This window comes from Pleurodeles waltl, chromosome 11 (assembly GCF_031143425.1).
Source record: "Pleurodeles waltl isolate 20211129_DDA chromosome 11, aPleWal1.hap1.20221129, whole genome shotgun sequence".
NCBI classification, from domain to species: Eukaryota; Metazoa; Chordata; class Amphibia; order Caudata; family Salamandridae; genus Pleurodeles; species Pleurodeles waltl.
The window spans coordinates 152,975,339-152,994,236 of NC_090450.1; the positions used below are offsets into that span (position 1 = coordinate 152,975,339).

The following is an 18,898-nucleotide window of genomic DNA, read 5'->3' on the forward strand; positions in this document are numbered from 1 at the left end:
CGACCTCTGACCTGTTTCAGGTCCTGAGCTCGCCCCCCACGACCGCAGCACCAACCTGCTGCCTCCTGCCTCTGTCCCCTGACCACGCTGCTGTTTGCGTGTTCGAGGCCCTCCTCCACCCGCAGGCATCCTCCTGCGCCTCATCCCTGGGGTCTAGTGGGCTCTGACTAGCTTTGCTTGACCCGTGTGCCGCTTCCGCCGTCCCGTAAGTGTTTTTTCAGTTTTCTCGCTTTTTCAGCGCCTCGCCGCCGGCGCTTCTGCCCCCTTTGTGCCCCCCTGATTGCCGTCTCCCCGATCGTAAATTGTGCCATACTGTTTTTCTGTTTGTGTGATTTTTCTTATTGTATCTGCTCGTATTTTGCTCGTTTTTCAGTGTTTCTGCCCCTTGAGCGCTCCTCGTTCCCTGCCGCTGCCTCCCTGCGGCCCCGCCCCCCTCGCGCCCCCATTTGCCGCTCCCTCCCGCCTCCCGCCTCCCAGCTGCTCCTCCCTCCCCCCTCCCTTCTTAATGACTGGCGCTGCGCGTCCGCGCCGCTGGCGCGCCGGAGGACCGCGCCCAGCGCCACACTCCCTGGCCCTCGCGCCCCCCGCATCCGCTACTCGATCAACGAACTCCGCGCCTTCAACCCCGGCCCCTCCACTGAATGCTACCGGGCATCCCCGAAGCACACGAAAGGACCTTTTTCCTGCCGTACCTGCAACTTCTCCTGCACCAGAACGACCATTCCAACTACGAAAACATCCAACCCCAACCACCTGAACTGCATCCTCATCAACACCCGCTCCGCACGAAAACACGCCATCGAGCTCTGGGATTTGCTCGACACCACTGCTCCTGACGTGGCTTTCCTGACCGAAACCTGGTGGAACGACTCCTCGTCTCCGGACATCGCCATCGCCATACCGGACGGCTACAAAATCACCAGAAGAGATCGAACCAACGGAATCGGCGGCGGAATAGCCATCGCTCACAAAGCTACCCTCAAAATCCACACCCACTCGGACGACACCCTCAGGACAGCAGAACACCTCCACTTCCAGATCCACACGGACCCCAACACGACCCTCAGAGGAACCCTCATTTACCGCCCACCAGGACCAAGAGCCCCCTTCAACGACACCATCGCCGACCTTGCAAGCACCCACGCCCTCGCTTCCCCGGATTACATCCTCCTGGGAGATCTGAACTACCATCTGGAAAATGCCAACGACGTCAACACCGCGTCACTGACCTCCAACCTCCTCAATCTCGGTCTCCGACAGCTAGTCAACACACCTACCCACATCGCCGGTCACACCCTTGACCCCCTCTTCACCTCTAGCAACCACATTTCCTTCAACCACACCTCCGAACTCCACTGGACTGACCATCACTGTGTCCATTTCACCTATAAGAAAACCACAGAGCAACACCGCATCCAGCTACCTCCCCACCACCGCTGGGGCAAAGTCACCCAAGAACAACTGACCAGCACCCTCAGCAACAACCCTCCACCCGACGCAATCGTCCCGAGCACAGCCGCCATCAACCTCCATCAATGGATCCTCGACTGCGCCAACACCCTTGCCCCTCTCAAGAAACCCACCACCATCCAAGGAAAGAAAAAACCAGCCTGGTTCACAGACGATCTCACCACCTCCAAAAGCAACTGCCAGAAGCTCAAAAAGAAATGGATCCAAGAACGCACACCCGACAACCTCGCCGCCCTCAAAAACGCCAACCGCGAACACCACCAACGGATCCGCACCGCCAAGCGCGCCCACTTCACCGAACGCATCAACAACAACGCCCACGACTGCAAAGAACTCTTCGGCATCGTGAAGGAACTCTCCAATCCGAAAGCCAACTCCAACGACATCCCGCCCTCCCAGAAACTCTGCGACGATCTCTCCACCTTCTTCCACCAGAAAATCACCACCATCCACGACAGCTTCATCACCGGTCCACCGCCAGACCTCACCCCTGACGTCTCCTCCCGCGACTGCCGCCTCACCGCCTGGACCCACGTGGACGAGGCAGAAACCATAGCAACCATGAACACCATCCACTCAGGCTCCCCCACGGACCCCTGCCCCCACCATATTTTCAACTCAGCCAACGCCACCATCGCCCCCGAACTCCGCAAGATCATCAACCTATCCCTCACTTCTGCCACCTTCCCGGACAGCTGGAAACACGCAGAAATCCAACCCCTCCTCAAAAAACCCAAGGCTGACCCCAACGACCTCAAAAACTTCCGTCCGATCTCTCTCCTCCCTTTTCCAGCGAAAGTCATCGAGAAGATCGTCAACACTCAGCTCACCCACTTCCTCGAAGACAATTCCATCCTGGACCCCTCACAATCCGGATTCAGACGAAACCACAGCACTGAGACTGCCCTCCTCGCCGCCACAGATGACATCAGACATCAAATGGACAACGGCGAAACCTCAGCCCTCATCCTCCTCGACCTATCAGCCGCTTTTGACACCGTCTGCCACCGCACCCTACTGACCCGCCTCCAAGAAGCCGGCATCCAAGATAAAGCCCTCCACTGGATCTCATCCTTCCTCTCCGACAGAACGCAGAGAGTCCGTCTCTCCCCTTTCCGCTCCAAAGCCACCAACCTCATCTGCGGCGTCCCCCAAGGATCCTCCCTCAGTCCCACGTTGTTCAACGTCTACATGGCCCCCCTCGCTCAACTGGCCCGCCAACACCACCTCAGCATCATCTCCTACGCCGACGATACCCAGCTCGTCCTCTCCCTGACCAAAGACCCGCTCACCGCCAAAACAAACCTCCACGAGGGACTAAAATCCATCGCCGATTGGATGAACAACAGCCGCCTGAAACTCAACTCCGACAAGACGGAAGTCCTCATCCTCGGACGCACTCCCTCGGCCTGGAACGACTCATGGTGGCCCTCCGTCCTCGGACTCCCACCCACCCCTGCCAGCCACGCAAGAAACCTCGGCTTCATCCTGGACTCCGCCCTCACCATGTCCAAACAGGTCAGCGCCGTCTCCTCCTCCTGTTTCAACACCCTTCGAATGCTCCGCAGAATCTTCAAGTGGATTCCAACAGAAACCAGAAAGACGGTGACCCAGGCCCTCGTCAGCAGCAGACTTGACTACGGCAACGCACTCTACACAGGCATACCAACCAAAGACATCAAACGCCTCCAACGTATCCAAAATGCCTCCGCCCGACTGATCCTCAACATACCTCGCCGAAGTCACATCTCCCCTCACCTAAAGGAACTCCACTGGCTCCCGGTAGACAAGAGGATAACCTTCAAACTCCTGACCCACGCTCACAAGGCACTTCACAACACCGGACCCTCCTACCTCAACACCAGACTCAACTTCTACACGCCAACACGTCAACTCCGATCCGCCAACCTCGCCATCGTACCCCGAATCCAGCGCAAGACATCCGGCGGCAGATCCTTCTCCTTCCTCGCCGCCAAGACCTGGAACTCTCTCCCCACATCTCTTCGCCAGACCCAGGACCTCCTCACATTCAGAAGGCTCCTCAAGACCTGGCTCTTCGACCGCTAATCCAGCAGCGCCCCCCCCCCCCCCCTCAGCGCCTCGAAACCCTGACGGGTACATAGCGCGCTTTATAAATACCATGATTGATTGATTGATTGATTAAAACTCAGAGTAGAAGCTCATATAGTGTGCTATGGAAATGCTAATTAAAATTGTCAACATCCACTTGGAAATTACCTAGTCACATGTCTTGCAGTTATAAATCACTTAAAAATTAACTTTTTTTTTAACCCTTTCACCACCTTCGTTCGGACTAATTTGTAAATTTCCTTAGATGTTGTCCATATTAAAGACCTCATTAGTCAAGTTTGCCTCATTTTACTTAAGGGCTTCTAATCACCGACAAGGGCACTGAAACATATAGTTGACTGATATTTGTGACATTACCACTTTCCATGCACTTTAAACAATACCTCCTTAAGAAAAAAGGTAAAGACCTGGACAACTTTTGCCATTATGAATCAATCTAGGAAGGTATTATAATGACTTTGAGTGATGAGTGCCAGAGCATAGTAAACAACACACATTCTAATGTTGAAAGTGCACACATACACACACGATAAACAAAATTGTTAATATATAATGGCGAAAATCTATGCTCTGGAGTTTGGATCACTACACAGAACACATACGTAATACCATCTTTTAGTTCAACACAAAAACCTTATTGCAGGTATTTATTGATGGTAAGTGAGTATCCATAATGCCTCGGAGACAGTAAGAAGGAAAGGGGCAGAGAGAGTTTCCTGCTCCCATGAGGCACTTAATATTCCCCACCTCTTCTTCACCCATCTCAGAATGTCATTTTGGGTGCACAGACTGCTGTCAAGAAGCATGTCTTCGCTGTCCATGACTTGAATTGTATAGGACGCAAATGGTCACAAAGCCACCATGTGGTTTGTGACCACCCCTTAAAGGCCGCCGCCCACTGAGACAAGGTTGCTTCCAAAAGAGTAAGGTGGTTGGAGAGGGATGCAGGAATGCAAGGCATAAAGAGGTTAAGAAAGGACATTCAGAAGGGCCGAAAACGAACAAGGGTCATAAAAAGAGAAACAGAACAAAAACCAAGCAATAAAACAAAAGTAGATAGACAGAAAAGACTGTCCACTGTCGCTTTCTCTGATAAAGGAATTGGGGGGGGGGGGAGGCTGATAACGACACAAAACTATGGTCTGTTTGCAGCTGGTGACACTGGTCTATGCTTTGTTGCGAGCTCCATTGTCACTTCCAGCAGTCGCTAGAATATCAGTTTGAATTACAAAGGAAAATACTGTGAAAAGCAATAATGGAAGGAGTTTTGTTCAAGGATGTACAAGACATTCTTTTTACTCCGTACTCAGTGCAGATGTATCTGAGGCCAGATGTTGAAATTGGCAGAATCAGCAGAATTACGTATTTATTTATAAATATATATCTAATGGGCCATTCAAAGGCGAGAAAAACAGTGAGCCACAAAAATGGAGGGGCAATGCATTTGTTGGTGCCTTGTGCGCTATAGGATAAAGCCTTAGTGCACCCTTTGATGAGTAGAAATTGGTCATAGGGAAAACGGAAATGAAGTGATAAATCCATTTATTAAAAGACTAGTTGCAATCAAATTACGAGAGTAGTTTTATTTTAAAGAGATTGTGGAAGAAATAGATTGGAGAGGAATAGATACAGTTTCAGTAACAGTTTCAAACAATTACATATGAGAACTCTGCTCCGCTCAATAAAATGAGGGTATAAGCAGTGAAACAGTGCTTAATTAGTAAAAATATATATATATATATCAAAAGGGCCAACATTGTCTTGGGTTTCCGTGCCTTAAGCCACCTCATTCCTCTCTCTCTGTCTCTCTCTCTCTCTCTCTCTCTCTCTCTCTCTCTCTCTCTCTCTCTCGCGCTCTCCTCTCGCAGGTTCTTTTTATGCTTGCTTTGTCACTTTCTGTTCGTGTTGTCGGTCACAAACTGTTGATGAAAAATATATTTGGGGTCTCCAAAAATGCATGTCGGTGGTCTCAATTGACAACTGCAGATACCCCTTAATCACCTGTCAATGGATCAACGAACCAACTATAGTATGACGTTTTGGGGTAGTCTAAAGATAAAGTTAAAGAAGAGGCATTGGGTATCATCTGTAGTGCTTTTAGAATAACTCAAGGTTTAGCTCTTGCAACACCTGCAATAATCGTTGTAGTTGCAAGTTTTTTTTACTTCGTCTCTTCATTAATTTTTTACACCTTCCTTTCTCTTTCCATCTAGTTAAAAGATTTTTGTTTTTTATTAGTGCTATTTCTGACCCGCTTGTTTCTGCAGCTGCTCCTGAGAATTCCGTCATTTTTAAGAAAGATTAAAACCAGTGACGGTTTTCCACATAAAATTCACCGGTAGTGCTGCTGTTCTGCAAAAGGCAAAGAAACGCACAGTTTTCTCATAGAACATCCTATTCAAAGAAGACCGGAGTTCCCTATCTTTTTTTTTAACACATTTGTGATTGTAAGTGACCGCACCAGAACTTTCGTGGAAAATCATATTGTTAACGTTAATTTCTGAAGTTAATGTTGGTAATGCCGGCATGTTATACTGTTCCAAAGTTGGGACCCAGCTCAGTAAAGAACTTATGACGTGCGGTACGTGTAGGCCTTTGAGCTTTGAGCGGAGGAGTACTCCACCGACACGATGACGTTGTCCCGTGAGATTAGATCACTTGGGCAACAGCAGCTATCAGGTGACGGCTCTGGCACGCGCTGAGGACAATCAGGGGATTAGCTTCAAGGGGCCCCACCCCTCCCTAATAATTCTATTCTCTAGTAAATAGTTGGGTACTGTTTTTTTCAGCTGTGTTCGGTTAGGAATCTGTCGGATTTCACCCGGGATTCTTTCCATAAAACACAGACAAAATCACACAAAACCACACACGCACTCTGCCTGTCACCTCTGTTATGCAGCTCTTAAAAATGTTGGCTATTTTACAAAATGTTGTGTTTGTGCTTTAAGTACCCCTTACAAATTGAAGTCTGCTCCCCTTTAACCACCCCTTAAACTCCCTTCTGCACCATTTCTCTTATAATGTATTTTAACATGATATGCCAGCACGGTTGTTGGAAAACCTGAAGTTCACACCCCTAATGTTAACGCCCAAGCTATGCCCTGAGGACAATAGATACGTATTTGTCTATGTCCCACGATGTTCTTTGTCTACCAAGAAGCCTAATCAAGGGCCGTCATTTCCTGCAAACATACACGCCTACCCTACTGATGAAACATTATGGACATGAAATACCATTACAAATATAATGATGAGTAACATACCTCTTGCCTCTTTTTTTCTTCTTGACTAATCGCCTGTGACAACCCTTTTCTTTTCACCTGTAAATGAGGAAAACCAAACATGTAATGTGTTTCTAATCGGAACACAAGTATATTGTATGGTACACAGTAATTGTTATAAAAATAAGTTCAGTGAACACTGATCAGTTTGTTTCTAACACACTCCGGCTATGGAGGCAAGTAGGAATCAATGAGGTCCCACGCCACACACCACACTATTGTCTGATAAATGCACATGAAAAGGTAGGGAATTTGGGATTGAGGCTATTTGTATTCTGGAAACTTAATGAGAGTATCACGTCTTTGTGTTTTTAATACATTGATTTATTTTGTAGCCAAGTATCATATTTCCATTTTTGTACTTTCTAAAAAAGTGTTGTCCAGTCCAATGGGTCTAGTGAACTCTCAAACAGGTGCAGCATATAAAAAGAGCAATGTTGCAAGGAGTGAACGGCCATAGTGTGTACAACTATACTAAGGAATGATTCTGGGGCCTCTTGTGGCAATCACAATGGAAACAGTAAAGGTAGATTCCAGTCTCATTGGGATTATGAGATGTGCAGTAATCACCCACTCTGGAATCACAGAAGCCCCTGGGAATAATAATTTAATGGGTAGATGATTCCCGCCAGAAACAAGGCCACTTAATTAATTCTGCGTAAATAGATCCATTTGCTGTATTATGTAGCAACATCTCCACATGCCTTTTAAAAAATAGGTAGGTGTTTAAGGCAATTTGATATGAAACTAATGAAATATTGAAATGCTTCACCGTTTCAACGGGGCCTCTGTACAACTTACTGTGGGCAGCCAACCCCAGATACGCATGGTCTTGGGTCCCGTTGAACGAGGTTTGGACGCAATGTCTGCACCCCATGTAGGGTGGGTGGAAAACCCTGACTGTGCATGATCCCTAGCTGTTTGCAGCAGAGGCACTTTTCGTTTTTTGTGTTTTTTTTTCTTCAAAAATGTTGCTTTTGCCCTGAATTTAAAATAGTGATAGCTGGTTTATGATTTTAGGTCAGTGAACTTGATTGTTTCGTTGTTTTCCCAATTTTACCACTCTCCACGTGCCTCCACCCGCTCCAGTAGGGTTAAGTATTTCTTATGCCAACAGTCAATTGATGTGGAAACGGTTTTTCCACTGCACAAATACGCAATTAAAAAAATGTGATTTTTATGATGGTGGAAAAAAATAAAAATCTTATCATTAGCCAATCACATTTGTTAAAAAAATCAAATGTGATTGACAAAATTGTGGTTTTCAAAATTGAGATTGAGATTGGAATGTAAAACATTGTTTGAGAAATGCAGTGGGATTATTCCATATCGGCAGCCACTGCCATAGTAGAGGAAGTTAAATCAGATCTTCAATAGGTTTTAAGTACGATTCCTCATGGCACATAAAACATGGACTGCAGGGGGGCTGAGATAAATTAGCTACTGAAGTGTACCCCCAAACTCCAGCACCATATACTTCAGAAGGAGCACATTGTCTACTATAAATTTCAAGAAACTTTTCAATCAGTTTGTACCCTCCCCCAATGGCAGTTAGGTTAAAAAAATGCATCACTTGGCCGAGAAAATTTGAGACCCCTGGTGGCTAAATTAGCAGACCAGGAATCTTTGGAATTAAAGCAAATCCCCAAGTATGTAAAACTGGTCACAGATGGAACTAGAGTGTATTGAGTTCAATTTATGACTCGCTGCTCCACACTCCGTAACCTGAGACTGAGAAAAATTGATGTCCGTGTCTTAGATAGTCAAGAAGGACAAAAAGATGATACTGAGTACAATAGGCTCCTGGGCCTACGAGCTAACAGTACAGCATTGTCAACATAAAATAGCAGAGGGATCTGATGCTTGTCGTTTGCAGTACATCTTGGCTGCAAGATATCAAATATTGACTCAAATTATTTAAATAACAAATAAATAAAATTGGCACTAGATTACAGCCTGGTCGAACCCATCTATGGAGTCTTAACATCTCAGTTCATTCCTCGTTCTGGTCAAATCTTACCCTAGTAGATAACTTAAAATAAAATTGTGCAAAAAATGAACCAAGGTGGCATCCAATCCCTTTTTGAGTAACATGAATTATTGCTTGAACCTATTCATGCGGTCCATGAAGCCTAGATACAGCTGGCAGTGCCTTGCAACTACATATTTATCAGTAAGGAGATGGAGATTCAAACACTACTTCACTGTGTCCAGACATTATCTAAGCCCATACTGAGAGGAGCTCTTAACCTTTGTATATCCATCACCCCAAAATGCTGGCATTTGGGTCGATGAGGGATATCAGCTGATTGCAACATGGGCTGTGTGATCTCACTTTTAACAATTGGTACTATCAGCTCGGAGGACTAGGAGGATGTTTAGGAAACAACATTTAAGTAATTATAAAAATTGTGTGCAGACGAGACCATAATTCATAGTTACACTTGAATAGACCGACTGGGACTCCATTGGGCCCTGGTGCTTTATTTGCTGGACTTTCCATGAGAGCTGTCATAACTTCTTCCATGTCAGACTTTAGGCTAACAATAGAGGCATCACTAACAAATTGGTCCATAGAGTAACCTTTGCAGCTACTAGAGCAATAAATGCTTGGGAAATGGGGTGGCTAGTGATCAGCTGTGATATGCGCACTAAGAGGCGTCTTACTTGTATTGCAATTTCTAATTCAGTTGACTGTCAACCAGAAGAGTTTTGTCTTGTTAAGACTGGCCATTAAAGCAAAAAGGTTACTGCCCCAAATCTCCTTCATCTTCACCTGCAGGGAACATTTATAATTCACCCTACACTTCCTTACTTTCCCCATGTTCCTAGATCTGGTACCCAAAGCACATCTCAAATTGAGATTGGCTTGGAAACATGCTCTATCAAATCACTTAGTGGGTCAGTGTATCAGAGTGAAAAATTGGTTACAAAAGCATAGTTCTCACCTGTGTGAATATTTTGGTGAAGGACCCGAAAACAAATAGGTTGTTGTACTCTTCAGTGACACAGCATTTAAAGGTTCAAATTGCTCCTAATTAATTTAGGTAAAAAGATTTGGGATTATGAGACATTTTCCACACCCGCCGATGGTTGCAGTTTTTAGTGGTCATAGGAGTAGAAGGCCCAGGCCAGATACCAAGCTGCAATCTGAGGATATCCAAAGACAACGGTTTATGGTCACCATTGAACAAATTAACTGTTTTGCTGTTGAAACCCGAACTAACAAGAGATCTCAACAGGAAAATGTAGCCAATGATTCTCGAACATCCTCTACCACCAAATGTTGGAACAATGTGATATGAGTGTTTGTTGTTAAAGGATGTTAATCAGATTTCTCCCCATAATACTGAAGGATGATGTATAGCAGCAGTAAGACGTATTTGTCCAAGTAAATCTGCAGCTATTCCTCTACCTCTAGGATCCTTAATGTTAGTAATTGGGTATCTGTTTGACAGAGGTATGCACCTTGATAAAGCAAAAACCACAGTCCTAGTCAGGGTAAGTCACAAACCCACCCAAAATTATCCTGTGCTTGCCCTCTGGTACCTTGGCACACAGTAGGCAGGCTTAACTTAAAAGGCAATGTGTAAAGTATTTGTGCAACACTTCAAACAGTAAAACAGTGAAAATACCACACAAGAAAATTCCACACCAGGTTAGAAAAACTAGAACTTATTTATGACAATTAAAACAAGACCAAAACATAAAACATCCAAGAGGTAGAACTTGAGTTATACATTTTTAAAGATGAAATTGTAAAATAGCGAGGAATGCCCATCGGGGGATTTCTGGTCATGCCAGACCAGGACAAATTCAAAAGTTCAGGCCAACCACAGTGGAACTCAGACCGGATACAGTGACCCAGTAAGGCAGACTGAACAAAAGTACCTTAATCCTGGCTGCATTGACGTGTAAGGTGTGGGGTACAGAAAAAGTGATGAGTCAGTGTTGATCAGCACAGCGAAGGAGATGTGTCAATTTTCCCCATGCAGCAGAGGAGCTGCGTCAATTTTCAGAAGAGCAGTCAGCTGGCCTTTGGAATCATTCTGGGGTCAAGTGATACAGGTCCAGTCCTTCTCACACAGGCAAGGGACCTGCAGGCAGGAGGGCAGTACATCAAGGCAGAAGTCCAGTAAAGCAGCAGTCCAGCAGAGTGGCAGTCCTTCAGCACAGCTGTCTTCCTGGCAGAGTAGTCATAGGGCAGAAGTGTACTAAGTTGGTGGTGTCAAAGGTCCAGTACTTATAGACAGTTGGGCCTCTGAAGTGGAGGAGACTTCAAAGAGAGGCCTTTGAAGTACACAGAGGCCCTGCCTGTCCCTCCCTGGTGCCAGACTCACTACAGGGGGTTAGCCAGCCCTTTGTTTGGGGACAAGACACAGCCTATTCAGGTGTAAGTGAGGCTATGGCCAGCTCCTCCCTCCCATTTTGCCAGGATGGCCCAACAAGGCTCATCAAGTCACACCTGAGCTCCCATTGTGTGTGGCTTCTAGGGAAAACACACAAGGCCCAGCTGTACCCACCCTCCCAGGCAAATGATCAGATACAGACTGCAGGTGCCTAAAGTAAAGAAAATGAATGGCTAAAGTAAGAAAATAAATTATGAAAATGCCAACTTTCTGAAAAGTGGCATTTTCAGAATTACAATTTAAAATCTGAGTTCACCTGGCATCTTTTGGAGTGGTTTACCCTGACTTTTGTGTTGCTTTCTCACCTCCTGTTTCACTGTACACTGAACTTTGTTTTACTGGTTTTAAGACTCTCACACTTTACCACTGCTATCTTGTGCTAAAGTGCATGTGCTCTGAGTCTAAAACATGGTAACACTGACTTCTCCATGATTGACATATTTGATTTACTAGTAAGCCCCTAGTAAAGTGCAATATGTGTGCCCATGGCCCATAAGTCAAATGCTACTAGTGGGCTTGCAGCACTGGTTGTGCCACCCACTACAGTAGCCTTTCAAACATATCTCAGGCCTGCCATTGCAGAGCCTGTGTGTGCAGCTTAAACTGCCATTTCGACCAGGCAAGTGTATACACTTGCCAGGTCCAAGCCTTCCTTTTTATTACATATACAGTAGGACACCCCTAAGGTAGGCCCTAGTTAGCCCCAAGGGAAGGGTGCAGTGTATTTAAAAAGTTGGATATGTACTGTTAAGTTTAACATGTCCAGGTGGTGAAAAACTCCTAAATTTTGTTTTTTCACTATTGCAAGGACTACCTCTCCCACATGCTAATGTTGGGGTCACCTTGGAACATTTTTCCAATTAGGAAAAGATAGAAGAATGCAGTTTGGTGTCACTGGACTTGCAATTTAAAAATACATCTTTAGGTAAAGTTGTTTTTTAAATTGCAGGTCTGAAAATACCACTTTTAGAAAGATGGCATTTTCTTACCTTAACTATTCTGTGCCTTAGCCTGTGTTCGAATACACATCTGGGTTTAGGTGACAGCTACATTTGTGCATTCTCTCCAGACAGCCACAAACAGGAAGGGCCGGATGTGACAGGAGATACATCTTCATACTGATAGTAGTCCTGGGCAGGGAGAGGGAGCGGCAGTTCACATTTACATCTGAATAGACTGTGTCGTGCCCTCACACAAAGGGCTGATTCCCCCTACTGGAAATCTGGAGCTAAGGCTGGGATGAAAAGGAAGCTTATGCACTTCAGAGAATTCTTTTGAAGTTAACCCTATATCAAAGACCATTTTGGGTATAAGTCCTGGGCCTCTGACACAATACACTCAGAACACTTCTGGATTGGGGATATTCTGCTAGGAAGAAGGTCCCCTGTGCTGTCAGGGGGGACTGCCACTTTGTTGTTTGCTCTGCTCTGTTGGAATGCTGCCTACTGCTTCATGACTAGGAGTGGATCTAACTGTGTACACCCTGCAATCTAAACTTTCTCTAAGGGCCTGACTGAGCTTTACTCCTGTTTTCTGAAGTCTCAGGGATATCAAATAATCAGAGTCTTCACCTGCATTTTGCTACCAGCACCTTGGCTCCACTGATGTTTGTCCTGCTTTGTCAAGTGGTGCCAGCTCCAGTATTGGGCCCTTGGAGGTGAGTGTGGTGCTGCAACACAAGAATTGATACAATGACTTCAGTGCATCACTGGGAACCAACGTATCCCTATGCAGAAATGCCACTTTGCTGCTGCCTTAACCGAAGAAATGGACACTGCTCACCAATTGCGCGGCTCAATTACCCTGACTTACAATACAGCCCCAGCTTGGCCGATGCAGCACAGATGCATCAGAACCAGTATACATCACTTCTGGGCATCGATGCATCAACAACGTTGCCTGATCATGAAACGACGCATCACCTGCAAGCGTGACACATTCCCTCCTTTGGATTAACGCATTGTTACTGAGCATTGACTCAACAAAAGTACAGTCCGCAGATGCATGTGACTGCTGTATCTGGCCCGTGCTCCATCACAGTCAGACTGAACTTTTGGATTTGCCCCAGTCCAGTGCTGTCAGATAGCCCCGGATAGAGCAATTGTCTTCTAAGCGCTGCATTTGAAGTGATCTTTGAAAATTCATAACTCGACTTGTGTATGTTGGACTTTCACCGTTTTGGCCTTGATGACTCAAATCAATATTGGCTATTTTTCTAAAATGGTGTGGAATCCTTTTGTGGTGTTTTCACTGTGTTACTGTGTGTGTGTGTGTGTGCACAAATAATTTACAAATTGCCTGTTTAGTTTAGCCTGCCTGCTCTGTGCCAAGCTACCAGAGGGTGAGCACTGTAAAACTTTTAGTGTGTATCTTACTTGCCCTGACTAGAACTGTGGCCGTACTTGGACAGAGTGCAAACCTCTGCCAACTAGAGACCCAATTTCTAACAACCATAAGTTTTTATTTTTAATTGTGACCCTAGAGACTCTAAACTTGAATAACCTATCTCTTCCAGATTGTAAACTACACTTATAAGACATAATAAGGTAAAAAGAATTAATAAGGTAATTACAATGTTGTCCTATAGGAGAGACAGGCCTTGCTGTAGCGAAAAACAACTTTGTGAGTTTTTCACTACCAGGACAAATAAAACTTAAAAGCACATGGATTGCCTTTTACATACATTGCACCCTGCCCTATGGTTTTTTCAGGATCTACCTTTGGGGTGACTTATATTTGTAGAAACGGAAGGTTTAGGCTTGGCAAAATGGATACTTTGCCAAGTCGACATGGCAGTGTAAAACTGCACACCCGGGCTCTGCAACACTGGCATGTGACATGGTTAGAAGGCTACTTAAGTGGCTGGAACAATGGGTGCTGCAGGCCCAAAAGTCACATTTAATTTACAGGCCCTGGGCACTTGTTGTACACTGTACTAGGGACTTACAAGTAAATTAAATATGCCAATTGGGGATAAGCCAATATTACCTTGTTTAGGGGTGGGAGCAAATACACTTTCACACTGGTTGGCAGTGGTAAAGTGTACATAGTCCTATTGCCAGCAAACAAAAGGTCAGAAAAGTGGAGGAGGTAGACAGAACGTTGGGGGGGAGACCACCCTTAGATTGGCAGGTCAAACACTTTACCTCTATAATCCATCCAGGAAGATTCTGTATCACCCCATGCAAAGAGCAGATTTTTGCATTGAGACAGAAGGACTTTAATACATGCTGTCCTGAGCTGGCAACCAAAACCAACCCTGGTAAAAATATACACACAAGCTCCAAACTGCAGGGAGAAGTTACTAGAATGAGGCGATGGAAGCATGATCAGGTCATAGCAGTCCATCCTGCTCTAAAAGAAGTCCAATAACCTACAGCTTACCAAGGAGATACCAAAGTGGCAGAATGACCATTCAAGCACTGAATACATGGGAGTATTTAAAAGTCACTACCAAAATCACTTGCTGAGACCCTCAGGGACACAATTTCTAATCAGGGTAGATAAATGGTCAACCACTTCCATCTATTAGAACAGAGTAAGCTACCACTTGGTGTTTCATTATGCACAGGTTGCTTCTTTGATTGAAGTAATTTACTAATGTCATAATTCTTAGTATAGGATGAAGGAAGCACAACATTTAGCAAACTATTGTATTTTACAAGCCAATGGGCTATTTTATAATTTACATTTCTGTTTAATTATTTTGCATGAAAATTAGTCATACCATGGTATCTGATTTTAAGTAATCACACAATAAATCTTGTTGTTAGACATACCATGTTAATTATTATCCCCTAAGGTATTTGCCAGTAGTAAACAAATGTGAATTTCCTGGTACATTATGATTGCTCTGTCTAGTTTGGCTGGGGCATTACTGGCACAGAAGTACTCTTGGACGTCTGAAGAGCTCAATGTTCTCTTGTAAAATGATTAAAAAAAACTTCAGAGGGACAATTTAGTAAAATAAGCAATGTTCTAAAATTAGGATCTACAGAACCTCTAATTCTATTAAATGTATCAAGATCATAAAGTTGTGCATTAGCAGTTTCACTTTATTCATTTTTGCATATGTTATGTAATTTATCAGAATCGCAGACCCTGGGCAGGTCAAAGAAATTCTCAGAGAGGACTGATGTTCTGTTTGATATGCAGAATATGCAGAATTTTTTTTGTAATCAGATTTTATAAAGGATTTTCCAAATCACAACTTCCCAACCATCCGATGTCACAAAGCATCTGTCAGTGGGAAATTAGAAGCAGGTGCATAAAGAGACATGTTTCCCAAAATCACTTGTGAATTACAGCGGACAACATGCACGTAATAATTGGAAACCCACCACCCTCCTACTCCCTGAGTCTGAATAGTGGTTAGTGTGAAGTTCCACTGGTCTCTGCAACGATAGCCCCAGCCAGAAAGGCTGCCCTCCACCTGTGAGACAACTTATACTATATCCGGTCAGTCCGAGGCAAACCCTCTAACTAGTCAGGGCGAATGGAAGCACGGTTATGACCTATCAGACTGGGGAGACAGCTAGGGAAGTATCTCTCGACCGAATAGGGGTTCTTTCAAGCCTTCGGTAAACACCTCCCTGGCCTGGGCCACGTCCATCCGGCCAATACCCCTCCATGCCTCTCTCCACAAAAGAGTTCCCTCGCAACCCTCCCACTTTTCCAACTCTCTTCACCAACATAATAAAGTGGGCCCTCTAGGGTCCTTCCAAGTGATCTCCCTTTTAGCTAGGATTAGTCCTAAATCTTATAATTTGCTGGTCACCTTAGTTTTGCATACATGGGGGAACCAGTGAAGAAGGCAATGAGTCTGGGTGGCAGGGACCATCTTCTGTTTAAGTGTCGCCAGAAATTAAGTGACCACAGCCCAATAGAGAGTCAAGAATAGAGGCGTCTACCAACTTGCACCTGGGACAGGCAGCCTCAGTTGTAGCGAGATACTTGTTAATCTTATCAGGGGTGAGGTAGGCTCTATGCAAGATATAGAAAATAATAAGTCTGAATCTTGCAATCCTAGAAACCACTGGTATACTCTATAGTATGAGCTCTGAAGCCGGCTCTGGGATCGTGGTCTCCAAGTCCAACTCCCATCAGGCCCAAAGGGCATCGAAAGGTAGAAGGGTTTCTGTCTGCAGTCAGCAGTATAACCCAGTAACCGCTTTGTATGTACCTGGTCTTTGACATGCAGAGTTACTCAAAACACATTATGAACATTACTTATCATATTCATTATTTAAAACATATCTTGAACTGGTCTTATAACAGGAAAATTTTAACTTAAACTTGTAAAAATTAAGTTTATCTTTCAAAATATATGACACTATACCCAATGAGGATGATGGATATGACAGCACCAGAAAATGATCAAGCAGACGAAAGACAAGTTTGACAAAATGAGCTTTCAAATTAATAATACCATGTGCAGAGTGGGCCGTTAATCTAGGTAAGACAGTCCAGGACATAATTTGAGAAAGAAAGAGTGGCGGTGCCCGTAGCTTTGCTCAGAAGCAAACATCAGGGTGCAGAATATCAAGCAGTGCTCAATTTGTAAATAAAAACGTGCCGATGCCGGAGCTCTCCTCTTAAACACGCGGCTGCTGCATTTAAGTGTGGGAACACGGAATACAGAGTCTGCGTAATCCTGAAGCCATTTCGTGCCTCTTTAATCCATTTACAGCCCCTCCCCTCACTCTTGCATCTTTCTGCTTTTTCCCTTTGTGACGCTATTTCATTTTTCTCTTCCTCCATCTTTGCCATATGTGTCTTTTGCTAGCTGTAAATGCTTGAGGCAGAAGAATAAGCTCCAGCCCTCAAAAATAAGTGCGGGTGCTCAGCACCAGAAACAACAAGCACAAATTAAGCACTGATATCAAGTCTGGTAGGCTGTAATCCACTATCAGTCACTCCCTGCCCCATTTTATCACTCTGGCAGGATCCAGCTTTCTCCATGTGTGACAGTTTTTTCTGTCTTTCCCTACCTCCAATATGTGTGTTTTTCCCTACCTTGCACTTGCTAAACATCTGACACAGAAAAAAAAGTGCCAGCCCTCAAAAATAAGTGCTGCTGCCTCTCCCACCCCTGGCAATCACCAGCTCAAATTAAGCATCGGTGGCACGATTCACAAAGGGCCTACAATGTTGTGGCCAAGGCTCCGGAGCCGTGGCAGAGACTCCACACTCATGGCAGAATTTCTGCAATGCGAATGCTCGTTGTGAAGATTCAACCATGAGTACGGAGATTCCACCACAGCTGCAAATTCTCAGCCATGACTGTGAAGGCTTTTTGTGAATTGGGTCCTGGGTGCTAGGGACTACTGGCTGCATCGTGATTACAAGCAATATGGGACTACCACTGGAATACTGCAGCATGCAACACTTCACAAACTTAATGTAAGTAAAAGTCCTGCTGTAAAACACCACCAGCATAGGGAATAACATATGGGAATTAGTGAAAAAATGTTGATCCTTGCATATTACACCCTATTTCTCAGGGTCAACCTTGTATGAACTAGCAATATCTGTGGTGATACCAATTCGTGATTTAGGAATTTCTAAGCGTTATTCACTTATCACCTGAAATCGGCTTCTTTGAAAACTACACATTATAACTTACTTTGTTGTTTGATGATTTCAAGAGGGCAGAACGTATTTTTGTCTGTCACCTTTATTTTATATATAAAAATCAGTTAACTCCGATGCATACATCTGTATTCAGCATGGTCACAAAAATAAACGTTTTTAAAATGCTAAAACTAAATGTTGGGCTATATGTTACGGCTTTATTAATGGAAGGAAAAAGTCCCTTCGCTGGTCTTACCCACTTGTTCCATGAACTCTCCTAATGTACTGAGTTTAAATAATGATACCAAAGCACAAGCATTAGTAAGATCAAAGGACCTATTTTAGAGTTTTCTAAAGCGTGACATCCTGATTGTTTCGAGTGCCACATAAATGCATTTTACTCTATCAAGGCTCATGTATTAGTAATCAAGCAGATCCTCTTGTACAGCTGCTTTTTTACACTCAAAATTTCTGTTGAACCTTGATGACACAATATGAAAAATGGGAATGAGTAAAAAAAAAACAAGATCGATTCAAAAAGATTCAAAAATAAATGTGTTTGTACAACCCAAATATGCTGTGGGAGCTAATTCATATACATGTTTATTCGTTCTTATACAGAAAAGATAAAACGTGGGCAGGCTTGACAAGTTTTACTAAGTACCTTAGGAATGCTGCCAGGATTCTGTTTCTGTGTGAGCCTAATGTCTGTATATGTTTCTACTTCCAAAGAGAATAACATAACTTCCTTTGCATGTGTATCAGGATATTGTGACTGCTTACTTAAGTATTATCGTTTCTTATTTTTATTTCTAGGAAGTGTGCAAGGGAGTCCATCCACGAAAAGAGGGTTCTTAGTTTGTTTCTATAGTTTGTAGGAGTCAGGAATTAAAATAGCAAAGGCTATGTAAAGTGATTTGGAGGAATTCTGCCTTTTGTGCATGGTCATCCCTTAAGTTTTTGCCTTTTTCTGGACCCTATTTTTGGCTTGTATTAGGACTCTGTGCCCTGTGACAATACTATTCAGGGACAGTGCTGTGTTCAGCCCCCAAATCTTTCTGAATAAAAATGGTC

The 18,898-nt window shown here is 44.4% G+C and overlaps 1 protein-coding gene across 1 annotated transcript in view; it reads right to left on the minus strand.

Annotated features, from left to right (window-relative positions):
• The window catches only part of ARHGEF26 (Rho guanine nucleotide exchange factor 26), a 380,358-nt gene that overhangs the window by 320,271 nt on the left and 41,189 nt on the right, over positions 1-18,898 (minus strand). The window contains exon 5 of the mRNA XM_069213320.1: positions 6,825-6,881. Coding sequence (XP_069069421.1) covers positions 6,825-6,881 — 57 coding nt within the window. The remainder of the gene's footprint in view (positions 1-6,824; positions 6,882-18,898) is intronic.